Source organism: Colossoma macropomum, unplaced genomic scaffold (assembly GCF_904425465.1).
Source record: "Colossoma macropomum unplaced genomic scaffold, Colossoma_macropomum, whole genome shotgun sequence".
Classification (NCBI taxonomy): Eukaryota; Metazoa; Chordata; class Actinopteri; order Characiformes; family Serrasalmidae; genus Colossoma; species Colossoma macropomum.
Window position 1 is genome coordinate 11,868,068 of NW_023494802.1, and position 23,385 is coordinate 11,891,452.

General features: G+C 40.4%; 1 protein-coding gene across 2 annotated transcripts; it reads left to right on the top strand.

Moving 5' to 3' along the window:
- Positions 1 to 843: 843 nt before the first annotated feature.
- spsb1 (splA/ryanodine receptor domain and SOCS box containing 1) lies at positions 844 to 22,849 on the top strand. 2 transcript variants are annotated; one of them, XM_036591601.1, is made up of 3 exons: positions 844 to 1,015; positions 14,595 to 15,481; positions 21,066 to 22,849. In XM_036591601.1, exons 2-3 carry the CDS (start codon positions 14,788 to 14,790, stop codon positions 21,191 to 21,193), a joined length of 822 nt encoding a protein of 273 aa, XP_036447494.1. In that variant the 5' UTR covers positions 844 to 1,015; positions 14,595 to 14,787; the 3' UTR covers positions 21,194 to 22,849. The 2 variants fall into 2 exon arrangements, with proteins under 2 accessions (XP_036447494.1, XP_036447493.1); XM_036591600.1 differs by having other exon boundaries at positions 850 to 1,003.
- Positions 22,850 to 23,385: the final 536 nt, after the last annotated feature.

Here is a 23,385-nt window from a genome sequence, read left to right on the forward strand (position 1 = left end):
TCTTTACAAATGCTATTTCAGTAGCCTACATGCCTAAAAAAAAGATCTCTAAGGGTTCTTCAGTAAAGGGAATGGCTCTATTTAGTAACATGGTTCTATACAGAGCCTTTTTGAAAATGGTTCTGTACTGCACCAAAAAGGGTTCTTCTGTTGATACAAGCTTGACATGGTAACAATAGCAGAACCCTTTTTACTGCTATATAGAACCATTTTTAAAAGGTTCTACATAGAACCACATACAGCACATTCTCAATCAATCTCAGGAAAATACGGAGCCCTACTGGTGACCTCCTGTATAAATAAAAATAGTGCGTGGCCACGACTTATTAATACGTGGGAACGAGATCCTAATGCATGGCCACAACTTAGTAAGTGGGAATGAGATGATTAAGTCGTGGCCACGACTTAGTAAGGTGTGGGAATGAGATCACGGCTTACCAAGTCGTGGCCACGCATTAGGATCTCGTTCCCACGCTTTACTAAGTCGTGGCCACGACTTAATCATCTCATTCCCACGCCTTACTAAGTCGTGGCCACGCATTATTCTTATTTATACAGGATGTCACCAGCTGGGCTCCGTACTGGAACCATTTCCCATGCAAAACACCATTTAAGCATGAAATGGTTCTATGCAGAACTCATGGTTCTAAATAGACACCTTATAGCCACCTTTGTTAAGGGTGTACATTGAACTGGGTAAATGTAAGCTAACTAGGTACTTCCTATATCATATCGAGCTCCATCAGCTGATGTGTTTAGAGCAACAGGCTTAAGGGAGCCAGTGCAGCTGGGAGGGAGGGAGGTTCCTAGCAGCTGTGAGCTATTTTACCACGTGACAGCAGGGCTGTTTGTAGCAGCCATCATATTACCCAACACAAGCCCAACCTAAAAAAGGAGAGAAGCCGAGGGGACGAGGCGGAGAGCCATGGCTTTGCACAGGAATACCGTTTGAAAGACGCTCCGTTCATGTTCAGCTAGCCCGTGTAGCCTACGCGACCTGCAGGTGAGACTGCATGTATGTTGTTGTTTTTTAAATAAATTCTGCGAGGCTGTTGTCTGCCTAAGCGAGATGTGTTAATGTAGTCTGCACGGGTCACATATCCGAGGGTTTCAAACGCAAAAACGTGGAGTTAAGGGACGCAAGACTTCGCTGAAAGAGCCAAAGCCGAAGCATTGAGGAAATAAGACACTAGTGTATTATGAGTTAGCATTCCGCGCCCAAATGTAAATAATGAAACGAGGCTACTTCCTGCGATAAAAGAAGGGGAAGCATGTCGTTGCTTCATGTTCAGTAAGGGTAACAGCTGGGCAATTAGCAACATAAGGCTAAGCCACAGCCTCAGTAAGCTAGGTTTGAATGTTAAAGTGGCGTTAACACCCAGAAAGTCATACCGTCTTTGTTTCGTTTAGCGTTCGTGCTAAGAAAGGTAACTAGCGTTACAGGTTAACTGGTGCACTATGACTTGAATAGGAAAGGTTAGACCGGTCACCCATTCGCTAAACCAAACGTTACACTCGCTCATGGTCAGTAGAAGAAAGCCACACTAACGAGCTCAATACAGTATAAGCAGGTCTGCGCTTCTTAACCTCGCTCTGTCTGAACACTAACGCTCCCACAAAGACAAAAAACCTGCTGTGAACGTGGCCCACCGCTTCACTTTCGTTTTTAGTGGCTGACTGAGGCGTTTTGTCTCACGGCTCGGGTTTAGTCTGCTGGAAACATGTTTAACCAAGCCAAGTTTTATCGAGCGCCTTAATCTTTAAACAAGCTCTTGGTAAACACTGAGAACCTGTTGTCGTGGTTACTTGAACAGTGTTGCGCTTTTTAGACTCGCTCTTGCTGTTTTAGCAGGAATTTTCCATGTCTTTCCGTCAGGTGCCAGCTGTTTTACGTTAGCAGTTGAAACGCAGGTTTGGTTAAAAGTCCTCCAAAGCAGTTATCGCTGAAATGTTTTGGTTAAAAAGCGCAAAATAAGTCTTCTTTGGCAGTGTTAGCCAGACTAGAGCAGGGCCGTCGTTCTTCTTCAGCGTTTTCTTGTCCCTGGTGACGAAGTGTTTGTTTGAAACCAAGAAAGCAGCAGCCAAGAAATACTTCAGGAGTTCAGGCAGGTTGTGGTTCCTCCTGTGTGTCTTGCAGACCAGGAGATCTTACCCCTTCTTTTACTTTAAGTACTAGCCGGTGTTTTCATGCACCGTTTTAAGTTCTGACCTCAGAAACATAAACTAGTAAAATGTCTGCTCTGAAGCAGGGGTTGTTTGGGTCCACGCAGGGACAGAGAGATGGGTATCCACTGCTGGGTCTCCAAGAGGGAGTTCTCAATAGAAATAGCCTACCAGTGTGGTGAGAATGTGTTAGATTCAAGGCTAAACCTACTGTTGTTTGATGAGAATTGAGAGAATAGCTATAAAGGCATGCATAATTACACCATTAAGATGTGAATAAATGTCATTTAGGGTTATGAAAAGAAGAACTTGGATTGATGTATGTAGTACATCGGTCAGTTGGCCTGTGTTCATCAAGCATCTCAGAGTAAAAACACTCATTCTGGATCAGCTCTCATCAGTCTTCTAATTGAATTCAGAGTTATGCAAAAGGTGTAAACTGATCCCAAATCAGTGTTCTTACTGTGATCAACATGAGCCCAGATATTCCAGGCCTAAAACCTCCCTGACAGGGTGCTTAGTTATACATTTACACACATGAAGATGTTACCTGGTGCCTGAGATGTTTTGCTAAAGTTTTGAACATGTTTTTTTAAATTGAATTGATAGTAATGAAGCAGTGCTTCAGTGCTTGATGTGTGAGGAGCAGCTCTTCCGGAACTGCTGTGAATCAGGCAGATGAGTTCATCTAAACAGGTCTTTCAGGGCTAACAGTAGAACACTTGATTGGCTAACATAACACGACAGTGCTATGGTGATTCTTGTGTTGTAGTTTATCACAAAAGAAGTTAAATGATGATCAAAAGATGTCCCCAGTTGATCAGCAGTGATCAAAGAAAGAGCACAACAAAGTTCTTTTATTCGGTCTCTTAGTGTCCAGACTGATTCACCAAAGCTGGACTGCTTAAAGACTTGGGACATTTGGATCCATGAGAGTGACTACTAGCACACAGTGTCCCAGTGCTGACTTGGCTCAGTAGTTTGTGAAGTTTGTTGGCCTAAGTGCTGCTTTCAAGCCTCTTGGAACTGACAGCTGGTACCTGGAAGTGGGCAAGAGTGGCACCCAGTAGTGCTCAGTGTCCCCACCAGTCCTGCAACAAAAGGGCTTTTATTGATCCATGCACAAAGATGCAGAACATATTCAGAATTGACCTCAGATTTTGAGTGCAGAACTGATGTGTAATACTATTGTTTTAGACTCTCATGCTTATTTCACCACACCTCACTTTTTCTCCGTCATACACTAGTTCACACGCTGCTGACTGTGAAGAATTTGTGGGTGCCCTGTTTCGGTTAACCATTGAAACACTAAGTCAAAACAGAATAATTTTGTGTAGCTATGATGGCACATCCATCAGTTTTATTTGAATCATTTCCTGGGATTCATTTCCACACTTGTTAGTAATTTTCAGTTCAAACCAGATTTTACATTTTATGATCAGATCATTGTTTTATGATTGCATATTGTAGCTGCTTAAACCTTTTAATGTAAGGTTCTATTAAGTTTGGAGCATTTCTATTGATCCACTTCCAATTCACACGATGTGAAGGATAGCTGCTGGAGATATAATACCAATATATATATATATATATATATATATATATATATATATATATATATATATATATATATATATATATATATATATATATATATATAATCTCTCTCTCTACAGTAGCATAGAACATTTTCAATAATGTCCAGTTCCAATACTGTGACTACTGTAGACCTAGTGTTACAGGAAAAACAGGTTATTGTTTGCATTTAACCTACAGGTTTAAGGTGGCAGTTTTCAGTGTTTGTTCATCCTGACTTGCCAACGAGTTCCAGAACTTTGGATGTCACAACAGAAGGAAAAGTACTGGCAATAAACTAATCTCCTGAACTGGTAGCAGTGATGTGCTAAAATGTTCCAGACTTTCATAGTCTCAGTTCTGATGACAGCACAGTGACTTACAAGGGAGGATACATGGCCTCCCTTATATTCAGTGAAAGATTCTCCTCAGTGTTTCCTATGCTAAATAAGGTGAGTGGATGAACTCTGTGAACCATCCAAACAACATGCCGTGCTGTCATCATTTGTCTCTGAGTTCTATTGGTTACAGTGCGAGTGGGGTGGAGCAGCATTCGTTAGGAGTTTCTTTATAATGGCAGCTTGTGTTTACTTTGACTGTGCTGTTTCAAATTTGGCTGCCAGCATTGTTAGGGTGACATTTGGTTGGCTTGCCAAGTTATGTAACTTGACTAAATTGGTGAAAACTCATTAGGCTAACGAGATATTGAGACCCAGTATTTACAGAAGTCTAATGAATGATGATCTTAAACTGAGCTGATTTGGTCTGGAGTGTAGCTAAATGTGCTTGGTTGCTTGGATAAGTGCTTATCACTGCTATTGACTGCCCACCTCATGAATCGTAGTGTAGCTGTTTTGTCAGTAAGCTTTACCAGAAGAACCAATCTAGCACATCTTTTATTGTGGTAACTTGAGTTTGAACAAGTGGCCTTGTAAAAGGAGTTTTATCTAGGTGGTTTTTTTTCAAGAAGTGTAAGGAGTGTCTGGAAACCCACTGAGCAGGTTGTCAGTTTGTACAGCGAATGCCCTGTCAGTTACCTGCTCTCACTGCATTTCTTAATTGAAATCAGTTTTCATGCTCTTTACAGCTTGAACTGAGAAAGCTGCACTGAATTAATGCCTTTTATTAAGTAATTATACCAGCTGCACAGGCCATGTCAGACAAATCTGGAGTCTGATCTCACATCTGCTCTGAGTTGAAGCTCCACAGTAACCTATTTCAACCTTCTCTTGGCAAATATCACCGTAGGCCTTCTGACAAGTGACTGTTCCAAGCACCTCCACTGTAACAAACAATTTTTGCAAATTAAAACTATAGAACTAATTATGCAGTCTGAAATATTTACGCTACATCACATTAGCTGCAAGTTATTTGATATGTTTGACTAACTTTTAGTTTTTGAGTAATAAGCAACACATCAGCAAAAGTCTCTTGTCTATAGGAGTGGTCTGCAAGACTGCCAGTCTCCTCATGTAGCGTTAAGTTTCGCATAATGACATGAATACATTTTTAAGATAGGTAATGAGTTGAAGTGTAGTTGTTTTCCAGTACAGTATTTATGATCCAAGTGTGAATTTTTCTTGTTTTGGTTGTGTTGAGTTCTGAAAGCATCTAGAACAAATGTTGAGTCTTGCTGTTGTAGATGTGTTTATTTCATGGTATCTGGGGTCTGTCTCATGAAGCATGTATAACTTGGAGTGGGCCTGACGAAATTCCATCTACACAAAACCTAACAAATGCAGCTTTCTCCAGTAACCTGTCGCACGAGGCAGGATCTTTGACTGATCAGTGCCAAGCTTATTTTTTCCATTCTACTTAAGTATTAAGAATATAAAGCAGTTCTTACTCCAGTAAGCACAAACACAATGGCAGTGGTGGTCTTAATGGAGAAAGTTGTTAACTATCAGTGGAATGAGTTATTTGTCGTTTTTTTGTTAGGTTTTGTGAACCTGAAACAGTCAGGAGTTCTGTCTTGTGTTGGGCTTGCTTTGTGAGACAGGCCCCAAGTTTAATTACTGAAGCTGTGATTCTTATGCATGCACGTCACCACTGCCCCCATTGTTAGTGCTTATTGGAGTAATAACTGCTTTGTATTGTTTATGTGTATTAGTATTTGTGTCCTCTGCAAACTTGCCCTTTTTGGTCCAAGAGCTGTTTAATTTGACATCTTAAACTTAACCTGCCCTGGAACAGGTTAGACCTGCATCATATGTTTACCATTGTGAGACAAAGTCCAGGAGTGGATCAAGCTTATAGTTATCTGGCGTAGAAATGCATCCTGCTTCATGACACAGGCTCCAGGTCAAGGTAAACCCCAAGCAAGCTTTACCTTTTTATCTTGGCATGTGTCTTGCTGTAATTATATTAAGAAATGAAGAATGCTTTGTTTGTTGTGGATCAGAGTGGCGTACAGGGACTCTTCATAAACATTTAAGTCTATTAAAAAAAAAAAAAAAACTGTAAAGAGACGTTTATGAGCTGTTTGTGTTTGTGAAATAGTGGCTGGGTGTACTGCTCCTATGGGACTCTGCTGTATGTCTGTCTGCTGACTCAGCTTCACTGCCTCTGATTTAGACAGTATGTCCAATCGTCTGAATTCAGCTCTCTAACGCCCAATACGTTAAAGCATTTTCTCACAGCGTGTACTGTATGTACTATAGCTAATATCGTGTTTCTAAATGTAACCCAATTTTAAACCAGCAGTAGGTGTAGGTGACCTGTAGGGGATTGGGTAGCCCCTTCACTGGGTGTTAGTCAACATACTGCAAAGTGACTTTAAGATACCCCTTAGGATTATAGACTGTAAAACTCGGTTGCGTAGTACTCGAGGCACACGGTGTGTCATTTAATCACTGCTGTTGAATTGTCCTGCAGTATGAAATTAATTATGGTTTTTTGTGAGTGTGAGATGTTCCAGATGCGGTTTTGTGGGTGTCTTGATTAATGAAGGCTTTCATTTGATTAGGTTTAAATCATTTTGTCAAATTATTAGGGATGACCCTGATCCCACTATAGGTGATGGGCCAAATCTAGAAGAAAAACACTGGATATCAGAGGGGGAAAAAAGAACCAAAGTTACATCCTGTAACAAATCTAGCCTGCATATCACTGAATTGCTTTTAGTGCAGCATAACATAATTGTAGTGTAGCCTGATGCTGCCATAAAAACTAGGGATGCACCGATATGGGGATGGTGGGCTGACGTTGATGTCCTGATTGACTTATTTATTAAATATATATATCTGCTGATGCTGATACATAAACACTTCTCAAATGTAGAATTTGACACTACAGCTACCTGTATTACAGGGAAATAATATAGCATTTTTCCTTGATATTTTAGCATAGTGGCACTGTGTCGCCTAATTGTCAACATTTTTTTATTTGACACAATATTTTACAATATCCATTTTTTTCTGACATCTAATACATTACAAAAGACAAAATCTTGCCAAGAAGTACTTCACCCGTGAATAGTGATCTATCTTCAATATTTCACATACTGTGCTAAATCTATATAAAGATTCACACTCCAACATGATTGCAAATTTTGTGAATTTGGTGGGGGGCAGGTGGTGTAAAATGTGCCATAACTTTTTGCACAGACCACATTTTATGTTTTGTTTTTTCTAGTATGTTCAATTCAGGAAGTAAACAGTAAATGTGCATTAAAATCTGCAAACATGTCTGTATTGGCTGTGTATAATAGATTGAACCTTTGATGTTTTAATGTATTGCAGATATATTGCACAGCATACTGTGAGCTGTAGTAACACGATCGAAGTATATTTTATCTATATGTAAAGCTTGGCTATACAGTTTCAGGAATCAGTGGCATTTGTCATTTCTAAATGGCTCTCCTCTCATAAGTGTAAGCTATATGAAGCTAATGCGTTGAGACTGGGCCAGCATGTTGTAGACAGAGTTCTGCTGATTTATGCCCCTGTCTGTCTGTCGGTGAGCTTTGATCAGAGCTATTGTTGTCACTTTAACATATGCTATAAACTTTGTGATCCACAGTTCAGTCACCAGTTATTTGACCCACTGCACCATGTTTTCTTTCTCTGTTCTTTAAGGTATTGTGAATGCATCATAGAAACAATTTTTGATTGACAAAAGGTATAACTTGAGTTGTTTTGTTAGATAAACTTTTGCATGACCCTTTTTCTCTTAGTGATTTTGTTGTTTTGTGTCTCTAACTGTGGGAATGTAAGCGGCTATGTGTTGCTCTCAGGCTTACGTCTATGCTGTATGGGAATGAGTTTCGACTTGTTGTTGGTTTTTTTTTATTTATTTTTTTTTTTTTTCCTTTTCTTGTTATCATTCTCTTTCAATTGACGCTGAATGACTCTACCGATACTGCGGTTTGCAGGTAATCTGACTGTGCATGTTCTCTGTGGTTGTGATGTTGGTTGCCAATCTCTCTTAAAAGGATAGCCGGTTTTGGATCTGTTCTGATGGGACATCTGTTGTGCAGTCTATTGATTTTGTGGATCAAATTCCAATGTAATTCTGTAATGATTCTTCTTATTTTTGCAGTCTTGTATCTCCAGATATTTATGAAGTAAGCCATCCTTCCAGTTGTATTTAAAACTTCAAACTTGAGATTGTCTTTAATGGGCTGCACAGCAATGACATGATGTTTGTGCTTATTTTGACAATGGCACTGTCGGCTGATAGAGTTGAGATAGATATATATAATTTTTTTTTTTTTCTTCTTTAAAGACTACTAAACCTTTAAAGAGGAATTCCACCAATTTAAGACTCTTTAATAAGACTCTGTCATTGCGAGCGGTTTGTTGTGTAGTGTGCCATTCTAGAGACTCACAGTGGTGGTGACCAGGGGGATATTACGCAAAGCAAGCTTTCTCAGTTTGGCTAGAAACCTTGAGCTTAAAATCAAGCCTTTCCAATAGTAAAAGAGCTGAGGGTCAATCAGTTATCTGGCTAACTCAGGAATCCTGCTTTGTGAAATACCCCAGGGATCCAAGGCATCCCAGAGTTATTGCATCAAATGGTTACGAATTTGCTGCCTGATAGCTGAGCTTTTGTTTTTCTATACTTTTTAGTTAGTTTTTTATATATATATATATATATATATATATATATATATATATATATATATATATATATATATATATATATTTTATTTATTTATTTCATTCATTCAATGATATTCTCTCATTAATGTGGTAGAGGTACGTGCAAGGTGTCGTAAGGCAAAAGAAAACGTATTTGTTTGATTTGACCTTTTTCAACATTGCGCATAAAAACGTCAATGTGTAGGTTTGCAAGTTGTTCTGTTTGCATTGACGTTGACATCATGATCTTTGGTTTCAATCATCACTGAGCTGGTATCTCGACCATGCAATAAAAAACACTGTGAAGCACTTTGTTTACATCTTAATGATAATTTTTGCAGGAATTTCGAAAATACAGTGGAATTCCCCTTTAAACTGAGCTATTTTTTTATTGTAGCACTTATGATGTGACATGCCATCCCTAGCATATAGTAATATTTCCTGTTTTAGTTTCCAGTATGAATATGTAGTGGTACTCCTGTACCAGTTCTTGTTCCCTGAAGAATAGATGGATGGTTAAAAGTTTAGATTTTTTTTTCTTCTTCTTCTAAGAACTGTACATCCAAGTCAAGAACATTTAATCACTTAAAGAATATGCAGAGACCTAAAAACCTCCGTGTGGTGATTCAGCGATCATGCACTCTGCTGTCTGTCTGTCAGGAAGCGAGTCTCGCCGCTGGTCGGTTTCGGGCCTGCTTTTATTGCTGGGTGAGGATGCTTTCATGCTCATCACTTCCTCTGCATGTGAGCACAAAAAGTGAGCTCATTCTTTCATGATGTGAGGTCACTGCTGGCCACATTAGGATGAGGTTTAATCTGACAGTTGTTGTGTGTGTCGCGAGAGTCCTGTTCAGGGTTAGCAGAATAGCTGCACCTGTTCTGGGGCAGCCCTCAGCTCGTAGGCTGTGAGAGCTGTTGAACGTGTTTAGTGAGGGAGTGTGTTTTTTTTTTTTCTCTCATGGCTGCTGTGAAGGCAGCTGTCAGCACTGTAAGTGCTAGTTTGAGCATGCTGCAGTGTGACTGAACTGCATTATTGCTTTAATCTGGGGGTGAGACCAAGTTCATTTCAAGTTCACTTAAAAAGCAAACTTCAAAAGGCATTCTGATTGCCCCCAACCTCCCACGGTCTCTCACCCTGCCACTGTTCTGGCATGCTTAGTTTCAGGAGGCCGTTCCTTTCTAAATGAGAACCTTTTTCACAAAAGCCAACCTTATTCTATCTGGGTTAAAGGTTATTCAGCCATTGTTTAGTTAATCACCAGGGTAATTTCACCCGATTAAGCTGAGCAGCTAAGTGAGCTTGTTGTGAAATCGCACCCCTGCGTCAGATAGGATTTTAGACTAGAAGGTTGTCAGGTTTAGCATAATAGAGACCTGTGATGACTCCTGAGTGAACTTATTTGACTGTGATTTCGTGCGACTGGTTATTTGTAACATGACACATTCCACTTGCAGCGGCAAACCCACCTCGTCACAGCTGTGGTAACTTGGTTTGCTAGATGATGGTCTGCTATTGCAGCATGTCCAGGCAATGTCTTATATTGAGGCAGTAGGCTAACTAAACAGCTTGCTGCACTAGACTAGCAAACTCAGCAAAGCTATATCTTGGGAGGTTGAAGATGATTTGCATTTTCGTACTTAATTCCTGGGAAGTGTTGCTGAGAAAGGACTTTTACATGTATCCTTGGTGACTAGTGATGAATGCTAAATGTTGGATTTGCATTCATTTAATCCGATTATGCTGTTTGATGCTCTGTCATCCTGCTAATTTTGTATATTTGCAGCTAACAGACTGCTCCGCTGCGTATGCCATTCCCCACCCCACATACTCCTTTTGCAGGGCTGAATAAAGTACAATACATCTATTTTTACCCAATTACAAATGTATTCTTGGTAAAATACTGCTTAAGCAAAAGTATAAGCATTTTAAGTAAAAATACAAAAGTGCTTTGAATGTAATTAAGAATCAAAAATGTAAATACTGAATTATTTTGATGAACAGCTTCTATAACATTTTTCAACAGGTTTTTCATGTTTGCAGTCACCTTAATAATTAATATGAAACTAATAATATTATACATGATCCATAATGATTCAAATAGTCAAATAGGACTATATGCTCTCTTTGTAATAAAACATGCAGTTGTGCAGTGTTCAAGTACTGATGATATCCACGGTAAGCTCAGAGAAACATATTGTGATGTAATCATTTATCATTAATGCTAGATATTGTCATATTGCCCAGTCCTAACTCAAAATACTTTTTTACTTTTGTTATTTCAGTGCATTTAAACAAGTACTTGTACTCAAGTAGACTTGTATGTTTACTCGAGAACAGAAGTATTATTCGTGATCCACCCTTGTCCTTTTGTCACATTATAGCTCATTGTACAACCTAACAGTAGCACAATATAGTCACATGATGAGAATCCTGTCATTGTTAGGGTGCACTGTTGGAAGACTTAAAATGCCTTATGCTTGCATGACACTGAATGGTGGGGTGGGCTAAGGAAACACCTTGAGAAAGCAGTCAGTCTCACGGTGGGGTTGGTTACAATGTGCCAGTACTGTTGGTGCATCCTTGAAAATGTCTTAAAAACTTACTGCTATTATGAATGAATTGCCATGCTCATTATCAATACTAGTGTAAAGGAAGTTGATGAGGCACAAGCTAAATGCTTCTTTTGATTTTGTTAGAATAAAATGGTCTTATGTAGTCTAACCATACTTGCTAATATTATATAGGGATGAATTATATCAGAATCAGCAGATAACTGCTTTGAAAATGTTCTCTGCATCAGACAGATGTTTAGGCTTGACCCACAGATCAAACTCCTATACAAAGATATATTTACTGTACTCTGGAAGAGCAGATGGTTTGGGTGATGCTGGGCTACCGTGCTGAAATATTTGTATTGTATTTATTTTTACTGTATTTGAAAGTCCACTGAAATCCTTGTTATTTTGCTGTAATGCTAATCCATGTGGATTTATTCCCAACTTTTATAAATGTATCAGCAAATATATACATGAAAAATATTGAATATCGGTCTCAGCCCTCAGTTTCCATATTGATGCATCCCTAATATTAAACGTTGTTTTAAAGTTTGATAAATAGCATGTTGGTTTGGCCTATCCTGTTTATTGGGTTGCAACAACAACTAGTGTGTGAAACTCGGGTTAATGTTTTTCCTTGTAACTGTACGTTCTACTCACAGTGACTCACAATGTCAAGTGACCAACTAAAGGAAGCCAAATTGTTTCTTTAATCAGCTAGCAGTTAAGTGCTATTCTCCTGATACTTTACCCCGTCTGTCCAGTGTCTGAATCGAGAGGCCGTGTGACATTTCTGTTTACTCCATAATTTGTCGTCATCTACCTTCCCAGCTCTGCTCCGGCCTCATACTCGCAGCTGCCTGCCAGATGCCTCGAGCGTGTGGTTAAAACCTGTCCATGATAATGTCCCCATTTCAGCACAGTGGTGCTTCATTTAACGCATGTCCATCCTAAAAAAGTAGTTTTATGACGTAGGCAGCAACTCATTATGTGTTGTGTCTGCTCCTGCTGATTTTATAAAGGTTGACAAATATGATAGAATTATCAGGACTCTCCACCCCCTTCTCAGGTGACTATGACTGAGCAGTCCTTGAGCCCTACCTTCGATACACAGTAATGATAAAGATTTTTGTCCAAGTGGGCAAAGGGGCAGAAATTAAGCAGTTCACACTCTGGGGTGAGCAGAGTCCAGGGAAGCCCGCATTAGAATGAGTATTAAAATGTGTTCTTGATGGTGAAGACAAAAGCTGCCAGTGTTCCTTCAGTCCCTGCAAATCCACACCGTGTCCTCTGCATTTCAATCAGCTCCCCACTCATGGGAGCAGACGCTGTGACCAGCTGCAGGAGCCCCAGCCCCCAGGCACCAAAATAAACCTGCGGGAACAACACAACAGCATGGTGTCACTTCCATGTGACGCGATCTCCCACTCAGACATGCTCCTCAACCGCAGCACTTCTCAGAAGTGGAAAATCCTCACATGGCACGACTGTTGGCGTTCCTTGCCCTTTTGAGCATAAATGCCGTTTTCAGTTTCAGAACTAAAACCTCATCCGCATTTCTGCAAGAGACTCATTTCCTTTTTTTGTCCACTGGTCCACTGCCATGTAGCTGTAGTGGACGGGAACGTTTAAACCTGTGCACAAAGAGTGTGCAAATTAACATGTTTCTTACTTTCTAAAGGTTGGACAGCCATTGAAAACGATATTGTTTTGCATTCACAAACTCGCCACCCACTGCTTGGTTTTTCTCTCCCTCAGTTAGGCCATCACTGGAGAGGCATGACCCATTTAAATGGTTGTTTACTTGTATTAGAAAAAGGGCCAAGACGCTCCTCAATGAACTCTTGTCTACAATTCAATTACGACTTGGCCCCTCCAGCAGTCCAGTATTTTTAAACACTGTTTGTTAGACTCAGTCCCCTCCATGCCTTCCTCTGTGGCATTATACACAGAACTGTGCTGCATTGTGTAATGACTCAAATAATAAGTATATTGTCACTTTCAGAATAAAACCTTGTCTTTCAAAAATGGCACCTTTTTTCAGGAGAAGAAAAAAAGCATTCTTAACTTTTAATGTCATGAGTCTTTTTTTTTTCCCCTCCCAAGTAATGCTTGTTGACTTCTATTGGTCTGTTAGTCATAACATTTTCATGCTATGTAAAGAGCAGCTGACATTTTCAAATGACTGGGGGGAAAAAATGAAATACAAGAGAGAGCAATGATAGATTCTTTTGTAGCACAGGCCCTCTCTAGTGTTGGTTAGGTTGGCACGACAATGGCAAAATAGCACAGGACAATGGATAAAGACTTCACTGGCCATAGTGGTGAACTCAGCCTCCCTGTATTACGAGGTTTTGTCATCCTCTGCTGCCACTGACCCTGTCTGGGAGCCAGACAGAATATTGCTGCTTGTGGCTTTCCCTGAAAACAACACAGCTGCATATTATATATTTTTAAAGCCAGACATTTTGTTATTGCTTTTCCTGTTATCTTCTGCCTAGACAAGCTTAAAAAAGGAAATGGCTCTCTCTCTCTCTCTCTCTCTCTCTCTCTCTCTCTCTCTCTCTCTCTCTCTCTCTCTCTCTCTCTCTCTCTCTCTCTCTCTCTCTCTCTCTCTCTCTCTCTCACAGCCCCTTGCCCCACCCCTTATTTCCCTTTTAAAGGGGATTGTGGGAGCTGGCTGGCTGTGGTAAGTGGTAGTGATTTATGTCTGTGCTGCCTCATCATGTGCTGTAATGATTCAGTGAGAAGTACCCCAGATGCTATAGAGATGGTTTACCCTTAGCTGAAGTAGAATGGGTGCAGTGGGTTCAGGAGAATATTTCAGTGCCCTGTTTTGTGATGTATTTTTTCTTGTTTGTTTTGTTTTTTTTTATATTTTGCTTTGCTCCAAACATTAAATAATTGCAGATTCAAAAGCATCAAAGCTCTCCAAGTTGTAACTTTCAGTGACTTTACCCTAAGTTGGCTATATTGTCCGCCACTTGTATACCTATTCAGAATTCCTGTATGTGTGCCTCATGAGTAACATTAAGTTGTGGATAAAAACCTGAAGACTTTGCAGGCCACAACTGTTATGTAACATCTGCCTGACCCACATATGTTGGGAGTTCAGGTTCTGGTGGGTGCTGATAAGAAAGGAGCAACATCTCAAGGTTGCCTGCTGCTTTTTTTGCTAACTTTTGCTTTTTTTTGCTTTAATCTGTCTAATCTCCCCAGGTGGGCTGAACTAGCAACTGCTTTGACCCGGTTTCCTGGCAACTTCTGACCCAGAAACAAAAGCCTGAGCTGACTGGTTGGTGGAAGGGCTGAGGTGAAGGATCAGAACCTTGGCCGTTCCTTGTTTGGCCATTCCTCACTGCGTTTTTGTGGAGGGGGTGGAAAGCGAGGTGTCGTCCGAAGCGTCCATAGCATGGGGCAGAAGGTTCCGGGAGGCATAAAGACGGTGGACATGCGGGACCCTGCGTTTCGGCCCCTCAAGCTGGAGCTGCAGGCCCTGGACTACACCAAGCCCTCCCGGCTGGACATGCTGCTGGACATGCCCCCCGCCTCGGCCGACGTGCAGGTGCAACACTCGTGGAACAACGACGACCGCTCACTAAACATTTTTGTCAAAGAGGACAATAAGCTGATCTTCCACAGACACCCTGTAGCACAGAGTACGGATGCCATCCGGGGCCGCGTGGGCTACACGCGGGGACTGCACGTGTGGGAGATCAGCTGGGCTATGCGGCAGCGCGGCACACATGCCGTGGTCGGTGTGGCGACAGGGGAGGCGCCGTTGCACTCTGTAGGATACACTGCTCTGGTAGGAAATAACAACGAGTCCTGGGGCTGGGACCTGGGACGCAATAAACTCTATCACGACGGCAAGAATCAGCCCAGTAGAACGTATCCTGCCTTCCTGGAGCCGGACGAGACGTTTATCGTTCCCGACTCATTTCTGGTGGTCCTGGACATGGACGAGGGGACTCTAAGCTTCATAGTGGATGGACAGTATCTGGGGGTGGCTTTCCGGGGACTGAAAGGCAGGAAGCTGTACCCTGTAGTAAGTGCGGTGTGGGGACATTGTGAAATCAGAATCCGGTACATCAATGGACTCGATCGTAAGTACCAAAATTTTATTTAGCTGAAATTTTTTAGTCTAATTTGGGATTGGTCATTGTAAGACTTCATTATTTAGTTATACGGTCCCGGAGGCTCTGTGTCTATTTCTTTGCTCAAATATCCCAACTCATCATCTAATTGCAAGGTTTAGAAGGTGTATTTGAGCAGGCAGTGCAGCACACTGTGCTGGTCTCTGGCCCTCTAGGACCATAATTAAATACCCCTTAAGTAAAATGACAGCTAAAATGATAGCTGGTCCTGGTGCACTTCTACTTTGCAAATGTTGGCCAGTGGTCCTCAACTTGGTGGTTGCAAGTTAAGTTTGGGGACTCATGGTGTAGTTGTCAGATTAAAAACTGCATAAACATGTTATTGGTGATGGAGGTTATGAGAGTGACCGGTTAAAACGGAATAGCTGTATGAGTGAAGGTGTGTGTACATATTGAGTTATAGCATTAAAAGGCTCTAAATGGTATGACATTGTACATGAGCACAAACAGCTAACTGTACTACAGAATGTCCACATATGGAGTGTTTGCTTGTCAGAAGCGTTGCCTGAAGCAGAACTTCACTTACTTTGAGCAGGAACGTGTTTCTGCACATTTACATTATTCAGCTTATGAAGTGGACATATCGCTTACAGGTGCACTGATAGTAAATTTTTATAGCTAGTCTTTTATTTATATTTACTCTGTGTGGGCTAAATAAGCACATGAAACACCAGCACATTTTCAGCCCATTTTATTAGCCAAAACTGCAACATGAATAACATTTTAACAGGCCATACTGACATTTTTACATTTTTTTTAAACAAAAAAAAACAGTTGGCTGTTTTTAGAATCAGAACATAAAATGATTTGTGCATAATTATGCTATTAAACTTGAATGTTGTAGGTGTAGCAGTAGAATTTAAATGCAACGCAAGTGGCTCATGTTAATTATGTCATAAACTGCATCATAGATTGGCAAAAATAAAAACAGTAAATTGACTGGCCAAGTTTTGATTCAAATCAATGTGGTTGTGCACCACATTCTACAGACTACCTTGGTTGTGAAAGTGTCGGGTGTTTCGCTTAAACTTTAAGTGCCAAATAGTTTGGATGGGGAAATGTGAAGAAGACCACTTTAGTGTGTTGAGAGGGTAGGGATTGCAAAACCCAGCCTACGTTTTTTAGGGTACTGTGGCTCAGGAAGGTTAAGAACTACTATGTTAAAGAATAGAAAGCACACATGAACCAGGGGGAGAAACCACTGCAGTTCCAGATCAAAGCTTTGCTTGAGTAACTCTGAAACCTGTGTTGTGGTTTGTTAAACATTGACCTAGTGGTCACTGAGCTGTGGGTCTGTGGAGGCCTCTGTTCACCATTAATTGTGTCAAGGAAGATCCACTCACCTGTTAAAGATCATGACATCAACGTTTATCTCTCAAAAAGCTCCAGGAAGCTAACGATTAACTTAGCTGCTGTCGGCTTTCCATTTCATTCCATGTCCTGATTCCTCTGTGTGTGAGGAAATGATTCCACAGCTGATGTGGAGCTGTTCCATAAACATTCCCACTCACCCTTGCCGCCTTTATTCTTCAATTTTTATTAATATTTTTTTTGTTTGTTTGTTTTTTTTGGGTTCCTCTCCCGACGCCTGAAGCAGGGAAGTACTGCATGTACTTTTAATTGATGAGCTTTTTTTGTATTAAGATGTTATACCAGGTAGTGTGCTCTGAGATTTGGACTGTTGTTATGGAGATTTAACACTGCATTGTTCTATTGTGTTTATAATTTTAATTTTTATGTTGATGATTTGAAAAAATTCTCACTGAGGCTTATTAACAGCAATACATCTTTAACAAATACACCGCACAATGAAGTCATACCCAATCAGATCGTACAGATGATGTCATGAATCAAATCAAATCCCTATTACACATTCATTGCTCCAGAAATGGTCTTTGTGGAGCTGTTTTTAATTTACTCTAATAACATCTAACTGTAATTTTGTAAATCTTTGAAAATGATTCCACACCCAAGGTGCATTCAAGGGAGGGAAAAACCCTTTATTGCTCAATTCTGAGGTGGCAAGCTGAGTTTCCAGAGTGAAAAAATATTGGAGCGACTGGTGAGATGACGTACTTCTCATTTACAAGAACTCTGATAAAATGGCAATTTAGTGTAATAAGGGACTGTAAATGCATAACAGTGCTGATTTCTTGGTATCGTCAGAGACAGCAATCCTAACCTCAAATTCAAGTTCTAATGGCTGTAGAAATTGGAACCCATTATCGAAGCAGCATGCACTGATAGGTCTGCATCCAACAGCTTCTCTGCCACTGCAGAAGGACTCTGTAAGCACCCTATTGTTTGGAGCTTGTGAACGTAATTGAACAAATTAAAAAAAGCAAACAAAAAAATGTATTTCTAGGGGTGGAAATAGGGGGAAAAAAACACCAGTATTGACACATTTAAACTGCATGCAAAGTTATAAATGAAATGCTATGTTGAGAAAAAAAAAGTTAAATATTTTTATTATTGTTATGCCCAAGAAACTACTAAAAGTGGTAAAGGACCACCTCTCTAACACTCTTTAATAATGAACGTTTACGTCCATAGTCATGCATATTCTGCAAACACCCCGTTGCTTCCAGGTTCCAGACCCCTTTCCTTTTCCTTCACCATCACGGATTTATAAGTTAAACAATTATTGGTAAGTGTCGGACAGTGCTAAGGAAAGCAATGTAGTCAGTTATGCTAGTGTTAGCTTAGCAGGCTAATACCTTCAACACACCACAGAACATGTTAGGTTTGTATTAGTCTTTTTGTCACTCCAGCAGCCATTACTTGACTTCGCTCACTCCGATTTGAGTCTTTATCCTACAAACTTGCAGATGTCGAACCTGTGTTAGTGTGTAAAACAGTTTGTCTGCTTGGTAAGCTAATGATAGCCCCTGATGCTACAATGGACAGTATAATGGATCAGTATAGCTAATGGCTTAACACAAAAAAATCATATCCTCAGATTTGAGTCTTTATCCTCAAAAGCTGTGTTCAAAAAAGCCTCTGTGAGCCAAAATTAAACTTGTGTTGAGAAGCTGTTTTATTGGCCTGCTTGCTAAGCTAATGCCAGCCTCTGGTGCTAACAAGTTTCTGGCCAAGATGTCGTAGTCCTCTCAACACATTTTAGTATGTTAGAATATGTTTATTCTCATTTGTGCTGTACAAAATTAAGCTGCTATGTAGCACCCCCACAAAATGGATATACTGAGACAGCCTGAGTTCAATAGAAAAATGTGAACCCGGCTCTGTGGAAACACATTTGACGCAAATATGAATCTATGTAATTATAGTAAGCCATCCAAGAAGATAAAACCACGTTTGAGAGTGCAAGCAGGCTTTTAAATCATATTAAAGTTATAATTTGAAATTTCATATCCTGTTCTGCACGAAATACAGTTTAACAGCACAAACTATGCTCTCTTTGTAATGAAACGTGGTTGGTCAGAGCTCTAAGTACTGACAATATCCATGATATGTTAAAATGTCATTTCACAATAACTATGAATATCATGTTGCCCACCCTTACTTATTTATGTAACAGTCTTTACTCCCCTAAACCTCTCCCTCCTCCCTGTCTGCTGGATGGGGGGGGTGAAACGCCAAACAAAAGCTTGCAGATAATTGTTTTGTTTATAATAACATTTAAAATTTGGGTCATCCAAGACTGGATTATAATTGAATCTTTGTATTTCTGAATTTGTGTGTGCTGAATATTTTAACTGTTTTAGGCCACTTGGCAAGGTACACATTCACAGAAGAGGTATAAGAGGATTATGTTCTGTCAGCATTTAAAGCAGTGCCCTATGATGTTTGAATGATGTCATTGCTGTGTGGTCCACTAATAAGAGCAGACGGAGGAGTGAGTGTGATGCAGCTGCCTATGAGCAGTCTAGCCAGTGCATTTACCATAAACACCCTGTTTTCAAAGGAAACAGTCTCATGGTCACCAATTAAGTCCTGTCTAATCAAACCCATGTCAGTCATCCTGCTGTTGCCTCATGTGTACTCGGATGGAATATCTCTGAAAGGCCTCCCCTCAGGCGAGTGAGTGAGCTGACGTAGCGTAGCATTTAATGATGGCCTGACTTGCTTGTAATGCAACACATCAGTTCAGGATACAGGTGTTCCCATATTTGCTCTCTCCTGTGAGAGGAGTAAGCGGAGAGCCTGCAGCCAGTCCATTACTCAGCCTCCTGAGTCTCCGGCCTTGGCCCACTGTAGAGTCAGGCCTTGTGTTAGTGCATTTGTAATACATTTCCTCCAGCACAGATTCTATTGTAAGCTCATCAAGGACCACAGGCTGAATGTGCTTTTTCCCATACTGTTTCCTTCCCCAGAGTCCAGTTTTAAGGGTGTGCATAATATAAAGTAATCTCCACAGTAGAGCAGATGGTAATGAGCAAGATGAAGCAAAGATATTGTGATGACGGATCAAGACTAAAAGGCTTGCTGCAACTTAATGGAATCCATTCATTTTCAATGGGAAGCATTGATTCTATTGAACATGGTCATGTGGTATTTGGAGGGTCAGGCACATCAAATTTGAGGGATGTGGTGTGTTTTAAAAAGTTAAGTAGAGCAGAACTTTATGCAAATGTGTCAGGCCAATGCAACACATTTGGCCAGTCAGGAGGCAAGGGTGTTTGCATGCTGTGTGAAGCATTTGTTCTGCTTTTCAAACGTTCCTGTGTGCGACAAAAGCTCTTACATTTAAACGCAGCTGTTTTGCCTCAAATTCAAAATAAGTGGCGAGACAGTTGGTTGGATGTGGATATGCTGAAATGACTGATGAAAGTGATAGTGACATCTGCTTTGCAAATCGAAATATGTCCAGGTTTAACCTATCAGTCTTTTGGAAATACTAGTTTAATGATGCATACTGAGTTGACTTTTTGATTAGTAAAAACAATAAAAGCTTTAACTTCATAAATATTGACATAGCAAGAATAATGTCAATTGAACTTTGGTCTTATGCAGCCAGATTAATTTTGTGGGGGTCTGTCACCACGCTGGGAGTACATGTAGCATATCGCTGTTGTCGGAAGAAAACCTTGTATGTCCACAATGGTAACTTTACAGGAGAATGAAAAAACATACTTTACTTTTACTGTAAGTCAATGGAACCAGATGTTTTTCCAAGTGATTTTTGGGCCGTTTCTTTTAGTCCATTCATCATGAAATTTATACACAAAGTAAAGAGCAACAGGTGTTTTCAAATTGTCACAAACAATGTCAAAGATGGAGATGTGTCAAAATGTCTTGAGGCTCTCAAGAAACTGTGCATAAAGGAGCTCATCCTGACCCCAAGCCAAAAGTGTAATTTGTTTTTATTTGAAATAATAACTGAATATATGTTGTGTACTTAACACATGAAGTGTCGGACACCAAAAAACCCGCCTACTCGTGCTTGCTGATGACTTCTCTGTGTTGTTTTACTTATTGTAACGTCGTTCAGTACGGAACAAGTCATAAGTATTGTGCACTTATTGTGTAAACCATAGTTTAATGTTGTTCTCTCTATCTGTTGTCTCCACAGCTGAGCCGCTGCCTCTGATGGACCTGTGCAGACGCTCAGTGAGAGTAGCGTTGGGCCGGGAGCGACTAAGTGAAATTCATGGACTTCCCTTACCCGCCTCCCTCAAGAACTACCTGCTCTACCAATGATGATAGGAGTGCCTTTTCAGCAGTGCAAGGCAAAGCGCTCGTTCTCTCTGGGATAACTTTCTTTTTTCCTGACAAACCTGTTTTCTTAACTGCTTTTCTCCTCGCTTCGGATTTTGGTACAAGACTTGTTGCTAAAACGTTTTTACGAGTCACGCCAAGGACGCCTCTATCTCACGTTTGAAGTGTTTACGGTCACATTTTGGCGTCTGTCTGGTTACTTTTTAAAACCCTCATTTTGTGGCTTGCTTCAGTCATATACTGGAAACACAATGGGAGACGTACAGAACCTTGTGGCATGAGCTGGCCCAGAAAAGAACATGTCTGTCTGTATGGTTGGATGGAGATATGCAGTGAGTTTGGAACCTCAGCTGTTTGCCATGGCTGCCTGTAGTTTCCCCTGTTCACCATTCTTTAGTCTTTTTAACTTGAACTACATGGTGACACATTCGCCAGGTTTACCTTTTCAATGCTGGATGTGGAAACAGGTTGTCGCGGAGTTTATTATGGGTATAATTGGTGGCAGCTTGTCACCTTCAGTCTTGTATTAAACTTTGCTTTAATGAATGCAGAGTCCCTGGGTATGAATTATGGATCTTTTTTAAGTTAAGTTTTTAATCTCCTGCACATTCTTTCCCTCTTAGAATTTGTAGGATATATAGAGTAAAATGCGAGGTTTAAGACAGAGAGCTTTTTTAGCAGGATGCAAATATAAGTTGACTCATGAAGCAGACTGGGTGCGTGGCGATGGCTTTCCCCCCCTTGCTCTTGGCAGGTTAAATATAGCTTGGTGTTAGCTCACTGCAGGCCTGGCCGTCTGGCCTGGGGAAACAGGCTCTGACCTCAGTGTCTATAACGGGGTTGAGAAACTAGCACACACGGCATTAGGAACCACAGCTAGCGTGGCCTGCCTTCATCACTCCTAAAGACAGCAGGTCCTCTTCTAACTTAACACTGTAATATCTGAAGTGCCTGCTCATGTGAAAATGGTGCATTGTTTAGACAGAGCCACTATTTTAAATGAGTTGAACGATGGTATCACTGTGAAACTGTGTAGCATTCATGAATGATACTCATCGCAGCAGGCTGTCTTGGCTGTTGGTCTTTTTTTTATAATTTCCCTCTGATTCAGTTTCTGTGTAACTTTATTGTCCAACATCGGCTTTTGTTTTGTCTTTTGTTTTTTTTATTTTTTTTTATTTTTTTTTCCCCATTTTTTGATCAATGCTGTTTTCAACCTGTTCATGTCGAGGTAATATTGGGGAGGAGGGGCCGTGGCGTGAAGTGCGAATGCGGTGACACTACTGTACTGTGCCTTGTCTATGAACCAGCCATTGAATGACGCCTCTGGTGTCGATGGGCAAAAGTGATTTTTATACCAATCAGGAAACGTTCAAGTTTCTTCCCGCAGCCCATTCTGAGACTTAGTGCAGAGAAGGTAACATTGCTTAGGTGGTGTTTTGTGTTTTCCAGAGACTTATTTTCTCCCTCATAAGTCTTTTTAGATGTGCAAATGTAGTTCTTGTTTGGCATCCATTTAGCTGGGCCATGTTCAGCTTTCTGTTCTTGTATCCTTCCTGCCTGCAGACCATCATCCTCTTTGTATTCAGTGATGTAGATAATATTGATAACTATCTAATAAAGTTTATTATAAATGAACCTTTCTGTTCAAGTGGGTTTTTATGCTTCATTTGATAGCTGGTTTGGGTTTTATCAGTGTTTGTTTATGAAATAACCATCAAAAGAGGCTTTTAGGCAGAGGAATTATACACCAATCAACCACTCGTACCCATGCAATGCCCACTAACACATCACCACTACCCAAATAATACTTGCTCTGTGGTCCTGTGACAGAGACAGAGAAAGTAGAGCTGATAAAATGGACAATGAGAGTGGAAACATAGAATAACCCACTTTTTAAAAAAAAAAAAAAGTGTTTCAGTCCCACCACTGTACGTCTATGCTCAATCACATATCTACTCCCATGCCCAGGTTTGGGGTGTAACAGAATACAAGTATTGGAAATATTCAGAATTCAGAAATTAAGAAACTATATTCTAAGTTCCATTTTGTAAAGGCAGTATTCAGAATACAGTTACTTTTTTTTTGTGAGAATACTTTTAGAATACTGACCCACAATTTTTATTATTTATTTATTTTTATTTTACCATTTCTTTAACCAGGGTGATCACATC